The sequence below is a fragment of the Austrofundulus limnaeus genome, unplaced genomic scaffold, assembly GCF_001266775.1.
Source record: "Austrofundulus limnaeus strain Quisiro unplaced genomic scaffold, Austrofundulus_limnaeus-1.0 Scaffold156, whole genome shotgun sequence".
In the NCBI taxonomy this organism is placed as follows: Eukaryota; Metazoa; Chordata; class Actinopteri; order Cyprinodontiformes; family Rivulidae; genus Austrofundulus; species Austrofundulus limnaeus.
The window spans coordinates 525,550-533,643 of NW_013952558.1; the positions used below are offsets into that span (position 1 = coordinate 525,550).

The 8,094-nt window shown below is 39.6% G+C and overlaps 1 protein-coding gene across 1 annotated transcript in view; it reads right to left on the reverse strand.

Moving 5' to 3' along the window:
* The window catches only part of LOC106523424 (septin-8-A), a gene marked incomplete at its 5' end in the record, with an annotated part of 15,073 nt that overhangs the window by 3,785 nt on the left and 3,194 nt on the right, over window positions 1–8,094 (reverse strand). Inside the window, 2 exon segments of the mRNA XM_014016833.1 lie at window positions 350–482; window positions 679–847. Of these exon segments, the coding sequence (XP_013872287.1) occupies window positions 350–482; window positions 679–847 (302 nt within the window).

Here is an 8,094-nt window from a genome sequence, read left to right on the forward strand (position 1 = left end):
TATCAGATACTTTAAGACTTTTACTAAAGTAATATTCCTAAAGGAGACTTTAACTTTTACCAAAGTAATTTTTGGTAAGATACTTGTACTTTTACTAAAGTACTACTTTAGTAAAAGTACAAAAAGTACTGGCCAAAATGTACTTAACACATGAAGTAACAGTTGCTCTGTAGTTCAAAATGTGTAATAAACCCATAGATATTGTTTGTTTTTAATGATGACTTTCACATTAAGCCCATTATGCTTTGAGTCAGTTTTTAAAAAGAAATTCCTCTAAAAGTAACAACATGTTAACATCAGCAGTCATTTAGAGTTGAAAATRTTTGGACCTTTACTCATTCCACCTCACCTCTTTCTCCTTTTCTTTGAGTTCTGCTTCAGTTTCTTTTACTTTGTTAACAAACATTTGTCGCATTTCCTCTTCTTTCCGTTGCAGGTCTCCTAAAAACTCTTTTCTCTTGGTCTCATATGTCTCTTGGAGACTGCAGGGCAGAAAAACGTGAAGACAAAAAGGAGTGAGTGAAGACAGACAGAAATAGATGTATTGTTTTAGAACAATAAAGGGTTTTTATCCACTGTTGACAGCTGAGTAACATTGTGGTTTGGGGTTTTGGGTTTCAGCGCCTTTTGGCTCTTCGTGCGCTCAGCGAACGTGTTGTACACGTCCGCGCTCCTTACCTGAAAGGCTGGCTGTCGGGGTCTGTATCTTTGAAGCCCATCTCCTCCAGCTTACAGCGCCGGTACAGCTCGTAGTGGCGGGCGTGCGTCTGCTCCCTCAGGTCTTCCATGTTCACTCTGATCAGCATCTCTCGGAGTTTTACAAAGTCACAGTGGCTCTCGTTCTCAACTGAGAATAAAAATAAAAGCCATAATTAAGACATAATTAAATTCAGGGCAGTAAAAACTCTCAAATAGGAATTAATAAAACAWAGTTCAGCGTAATCATCTATTCAAAAGAAGACATATCCTGCTTTTAAATCATTTTTCACATTTAAATCATTAGGTTGAGGTCTATATATAGTGCAACCGCAATGCTTTGGTCTGAAATCCTCCTTATTGAAACTCAACAATGCCCTCTTTCACCCCTTTTCTGAGCTGTGTCTCAGATCAACTCATTTTGAGGCTGTCTCTTAGTGCTGGGCAGTATACCGGTTCGTACTGAATACCGTTTTTAATTTTTGTTATGATATGAATTTTCTGAATACCGACATACCGGTTTAAATAGCCTGAACACGCGCGGAACGTTTCGTCACAGCCAGCAGTGAACTGTTTCCCGGGGGACACTTTTCCTCGCTGCAATGCTATGTGCGTTAGCATGCTAATGTTATTGTTGAGCAGTTTGTTGCAGCGGCGGGTKGTGATTCCGCTGCTTATTTGGAGACGTGGAGACGCATGGARACTTTAACAAGCTTCTATTGTGAAAAGCCGGGGGGAAGTAGTTTTGTAGTGGAATTGAGTTGACTGGTGTGCAAGGTGAGTCTTGCTCTTAATCTTTATTAAATAACACAAAACAATTGACCCAAAAATAATATTTTCCCCATGCAGGACCTCTACAACAAGAGATGTGTGAAGAAAGCCGTCAGTATCTCCTCTGACCCCACCCACCCCAGCCACTTCCTGTTTCAACCCCTGCCATCTGGAAGAAGAACAGGATCATCAGAGCCAGAACCACCAAACTCAAGAACAGCTTCTTTCCCCGTGCTGTTAAACTGGTGACCCCAGCCACTCCAGCCACAACCTGAACAATCATAGACTGTCCATTGTCCACACCTACTTCACATCATACACACTATTTAATGTGTATTTAATGTTTGTGTCTAATGTTTATGCACGTTATGTCTTGTCTGCACTATGTCCTTTGTTACTGCACTGGAGATCTTGCTTAAAAGCATTTTGTTGCACTGTACAACCCTGTTTCAGTATAATGACAATAAACTGAATTGAATTCACGACTGGACCAAAATGCATTACTACTGTCTCCAACCAGGAGGAGAAGAAAAGACGTTTAGAGGAGGGAAACAGCGACACAGACAGAGGTACAGTAAAAGAGAAAAGTTAATAAGCAGTGTTWGTACATTTTATTATCAGCTGACCTGTGATGAAAAGAAAAATACTTGATATACCGTGAAACTGGTGTAAATGTTGAAAATACAGTGATATAAAATTTTGGTCATAATGCCCAGCACTACTGTCTCTTTGCACTACTTTGCACTACAGAGACAGCACTACTGTCTCTGTCTCTTTTTAACCTGTCTCTGGACAGATTAAAAAATATGACCCAAAAAGAATATAGAGACATCGAGCATGGAGAGTCTAAATTTAAATTTTTTGAACTCCTAGAGACTCCAAGCACACAAAAAAGATGAATGATATGTCCCTTTTAAAGAAAAAGTTCATATTGTCTTAAACTAAAAAGGTTACACCCATCTCTTTAGGAATGTCAGTCTGCACAGTAGAATTAATTTCTGAATTCCACACATACCAAGATAAGAGACTACAAAAAAACTACTGCAGTTTTCAACATAAAGTCAGAGTGAGTGTCACAGTTAAATGATTTTATAGAACAGAAAGGGCATAAAGGGTAAATGTAGAACAGGAGCACTGGTGTTGCCCCGGGCCTCATTTYCATTCTGTTCTTTAGTCACGAGTCACCTCAGATTAACAATATACTGTTCTGGAAAAGTATAAAAAAATAATCTTTTAACAGTTTTACTTTATTTGAATGAGTAAAACAAATTTGTATATTCAAGAAAATCGACTCAGCATTTAACAGGTGAGGTTTCAGACATTCTGAAATGTTCATAATTTATTAAGGCTGTAAAAATTACTTCATGATGACACTGTCTGAAAGTGCATCCTGGTGAAAGAATTAACCAGAAGAATAATTTATTTTATTTCAAGAATACATTGGGGAAGCTTTGCAAAGTCATCTGCTGATATGATACAATCCATACTGGTGCCTAGAACTCCACAACAATCCTCCTTTACAGCAACTTTCCTACAACCCTCATTAGATACAAAAATATTTCTGAACTCCCCTTTGCCTTTGGCAGTCAAGAGGAAAAAAATATTTAATAACTTTTAAAGCCTTTATGGATTAAAAACTGAATCCAAGGCGTATTACGAACACAAGACAAGCAGCTACCCTGAAGCCTGAAGCTGTGCTGGCTCCCATCCTGAAAGAAATCTTTCACTCCCATGTTTACTCATTTTTCTTCTACTTTTCCAACTCACTGGTTGAAAAGCTTGAACCTAAAACAAACTTACGCAGGTCATTTAAAATATAAATAACTTAAAAAAACATTTGTAGACAATTTTACAGAACAGCAAAGCMTTTCTGGCACAGTCACAAATAAAAGTAGTCTTCATTTCACACAATGGTTAGGGTTACTCTTAAATGGAAGCAGGTATCTGTAAACATTCATCTGTACCAAATCTCGAAAGCCAACTACCATCTGGATTYGGAGGGCAACAATGAACTCTCAAATCCCTGTATGACAAGACATTGTTTAAGATGTACATTAAGTATTGGTGTCCTGATACTGATACTGGTTTTGGACCCAATGCAATTAAGTAAGTACGTACTCATAATCATACAAAGTACCTCAATAACATATCATATAATTCATGTTGTATATTTGATTTAATAGTCAGAGGGTCTGTAGACCTAAGAAATGAGAGCCGTTTAGAATTAATGTGTATTTTAAAATCACTGTGTAATGGTTAAGTTCTAACTCAGAAAGTACTCTGTGTTGGTACTCAGTATGGGCGTGTACCCAAAACAAAGTACTCATACTTGTACCTACCCAGTTTGACAAAAACTGGTATCAGGACACCCCTTAATATTAATTTTAAATATTATTACTAGAAACTGCAGAAAGTAAAAATGTAAAGCCATCAGAAGTGACTTTTAAAAGTCTTAATTGAGATGGTATTCAGCTTTCGTGGTGAAAAATGAGAGGAATGAAGCCTGCGGAGCATGACACCAAACCACAAGTGAACTATGCAACAGAAAAGAGCGTGCCTGATAAACCCACCCATCTCAGGAAAAAACAAGGTCTTATTAGACAGAGACAAGAGAGAAAGTAAAATAATCACCCTCAGAGTCCGTCTACTCTAAAGCTTCAAAAACAATCATTAGTTAARAGAGGCATCCAGATCTAAAACTGTCTGCTTATTTGGCTTCTGATAACCACACTGTACCGACCACCCACCGAGGGCTAAATTAGAGCCAATTTTCTGACCACCTGCAGTGGTGAGCTGTCAAAATACCTGAGCATAGAAATCAGCTCACATAAAGGGGCTATTCAGGGTATTCACCCTAGCTGGTGTGATCTAAGAGGAAAGTACAATGTACATGTGTGAACACCATCAAGACAAGAGAATGATTTCAGAGCCGATCACTCACGCTGCATCTAAAGGTGGTCTCATGGCCACATTCATTTTGCTGATGCAATGGAAATATGCTCTGAGTCACTTATAAACATGTTGAGAATTTAGCTGAACTGACAACTAATTTACAAATCAGTAATCTTAGGGGAAAAACAAACACTGAGAACATTATTTAAAATGAAACATTCTAGCTTACAGTCCATCCGTCCGTTTTCTTCCATTTATCCGGGTTCGAGTCACGGGGGCAGCAGCCTAAAACAGAGAGACCCTGACTTCCCTCTCCCCAGCCACTTGGGCCAGCTCATCCGGGGGAATCCCAAGTTGTTCCCAGGCCAGCTGAGAAACATAGATCCTCCAGTGTGTCCTGGGTCTTCCTCTGGGTCTCCTTCCAGTGGGACGTGCCCAGAATACCTCACCAGGGAGGCGTCCAGGAGGCATCCTAACCAGATGAACCACCTCAACTGGCTCCTCTCGACGTGGAGGAGCAGCGGCTCTACTCTGAGTCCCTCCCAGATGACCGAGCTTCTCACCCTATCTCTAAGRGAGAGCCCAGACACCCTGCAGAGGAAACTCATTTCAGCTACTTGTATCCACGATCTCGTTCTTTTGGTCACTACCCAAAGCTTGTGACCATAGATGAGGGTAGGAACATAGACCGACCAGTAAAMCGAGAGCTGAGCCAGAAGGCGAAGCTCTCGCTTCACCATGACAGACCGGTACAGCACCTGCATCACTGCAGATGCAGCACCAATTAGTCTGTCATCTCCCGCTCCATTCTTCCCTCMTTCGTGAACAAGACCCCGAGATACTTAAATTCCTCCACTTGGGGCAGGACMTCCTCCCCGACTCGGAGAAGGCACCCGTTTCCAGCTCAAGACCATGGTCTTGGATTTGGAGGCACTGATCCTCATCCCGGCCGCTTCACACTCWGCTGTGAACCGCTCCAGTGAGAGCTGGAGATCACGATCTAATGAAGCCAATAGAACCACATCATCTGCAAAAAGGTGCACATGTGTGAACACCATCAAGACAAGAGAATGATTTCAGAGCCAATCACTCAGGCTCCATCCAAAGGTGGTCTTATGGCCACATTGCTGATGCAAAATGGTCACCAAAAAGGATCCCCTCAACACTTTGGCTGCGTCTAGAAACTCTGTCCATAAAAGTTATGAACAGAATCGGTGACAAAGAGCAACCTTGGCGGAGTCAAAGTCTCACCGGAAACGAGTCCCACTTACCGGCAATGTGGACCAAGCTCTGGCACCGGTCGTACAGGGACCTAACAGACGGTATCAACGGGCCTGGTACCCCATACTCTCGGAGTACCCCCCACAGGAGTCTAGCTTACAGTGATCTTTGATATTAAAAATAAAGACAGTAAATTACAGATAGAAACCAATGAACTGCTATAAGGCTTTGTTCAAGAGTTGTACCTGCTGTGCTCAMTGTACCATAAAACGTTTTATTGATCAAATCATAGAAATCTGAGCTTTCCCAGAGTACGTCCCATGTCCAGATAATTTTAAACAGTGCCTATGAAACTGAACTCTAAAMGACAGTGAGTCCTTTATTTTACACATCTTTATTCTGCTGTATACAAGAGCTTACTGAAATATTATGAAAACATAAGCAGAAGACAAGACTTGACCTCAAACTCAATTTGTTTGCAAATCGTCCTCCAATTATCTGCTCCTGATTTTGGTACCATAGTTACAATTTCACAAACATCATTATCAGCTTAATTACACAGGAAGTGCCAATTATGTACCAAAAAAAACATTCAAATAAATGATCAAATACAAAGCCTTTGTTGTACATCTATTTTCCTATTWAAAAACAATTCAACATGTTTATACCGCTAAATAAATACAAAAAGAGAGAAAACACAAGGAGTTTGTTTTATGCAACAGATGTCAGGAAGTTCAACGATAACGGGACCATGAGATCCAAGAGGGAAGATAAGCACGCTCAGTAAACCTCCCCTACAATTACTCCTCTTTTTGTCACTGCACAGTCCTTCCTCTGTCCTCCTTTATGTAGACGGAAACTTCTCATGGCTTTTTTGAGAGGCTACTGTAACAAATCTAAATGATATCTGGCATATGCAAACTGTTTCCACTGACCGAGATCCTCTTTTCAGTCAAGTGAAAGATGGAAAACAAAGACACTGTTGTCCTCCGATTGTTTAAAAAAGTGTTGAATGACTGAAACAGTTCTTCCTTTCCCTACTAAAAGAGAGGATTTTTTTGTTGTTGCCAAGTCAAGATATTTAATGTTAAATAAATAACAAGATGAGGGGAAGAAATAAATTCTTCACAAATCTAATTTTGGAAACATGATGATTATTTTCCACAGTAAGGAATTTCTTGTTATCTTATCTGGACAAGTATTCCCTTGCCTGAAAGGCTTGGACAAAAACCACACAATAAGATGAGTTTATTAAACGTGCTGAAATTTGACTACAAGCTTGAGTATTCAAGTCTTCATTTTGAAGCATACAGTTAAACAGAACAATAATATAAAAGGTAAAAATATAAAGCAGACAGATGTAGGCCACTATGCAGTTTTAGCAATGTTTCAGCACATTTTCACTTTATTTTCTGTAAAGGTATGCTTCATATTACTGTACTGCTCCTAATAAATATTTATCTTTTTTTGGCATAATATTCACTTTTATGTGGATAAACAGTAGTTAATTATCTTTCTGTTTTCAATCTTATTGGTAATTGCTGTAATAAAATCTGAAAAATAGCTTTTTTTTCCCTCTGAAAAATAAATATTAGAAACTTAAAAACACACAAGTTTTAGAGATGCTGTTATCTGTTACTAGACTGCTGCCTTGCTCCAGATTCCAGAACAATCTGTACCCTCGGGAGAGACACAACAGGCATCAGAAGTAACCACAGAGAGTCCTCAGAGGGTGTGGGAATGAGAGTGGTCAGTGGTCATAATAGGAAAAGGAGGGGTCTATCAGGGAGACAGCAGTAAATGTAGAAGGAAGGAAGAGAGGGAGGGAGGATAATTCCCACATGAGCAGTAATATTCTCACAGCACATCTCTGTGTCACATTATTGAATTAAACTGTTTACCACAACTCATAAACACAGAGGAATGAGCAGTGGGAAACAAAACTCCCAAGAAATCTGACACTAAAGATGACATCTCTAAAGGAAACATCAGCGTAAAGAGATTCATCCAATACTGTGGATAGAGGAAAACACAAATATGTAGTCATTACAGAAATAATACTTAGATTAATCATAGTGAACACAGACAGCCTCACACTGTCACATTTACAAAGATCATTTACCCRCTTGCCCTTCATTCCAGTGTCTTTCTGCAGGAAATCACACTTGCAGCTCTGACAGGGGGGAGTATAAATAAACTGACAAACAGAGGGTGTAGTCGCCACATTGCCACTGACAGAAAACATTTTTCACCAATGCAGAAAGACGGTCAGCTTCAGTGTTAAACAYTCAAAAGCAATAACATTTATTTTCAACAGCTCATATATTTAGGGGTCCAAGCCCGAGGAAGCAGGGTAACGCAGCTGCAAAGCAGCAGCGTTTCCATGTCTCCATCGGAGCATGGAACCCTATTGTATCTGTTCCGTTTTTTATTATTATTATTATTATTATTATTATTATTATTATTATTATTTTTCTGCGGAAAAACTCATACTGGAGGCCAAACCGCAAGGAC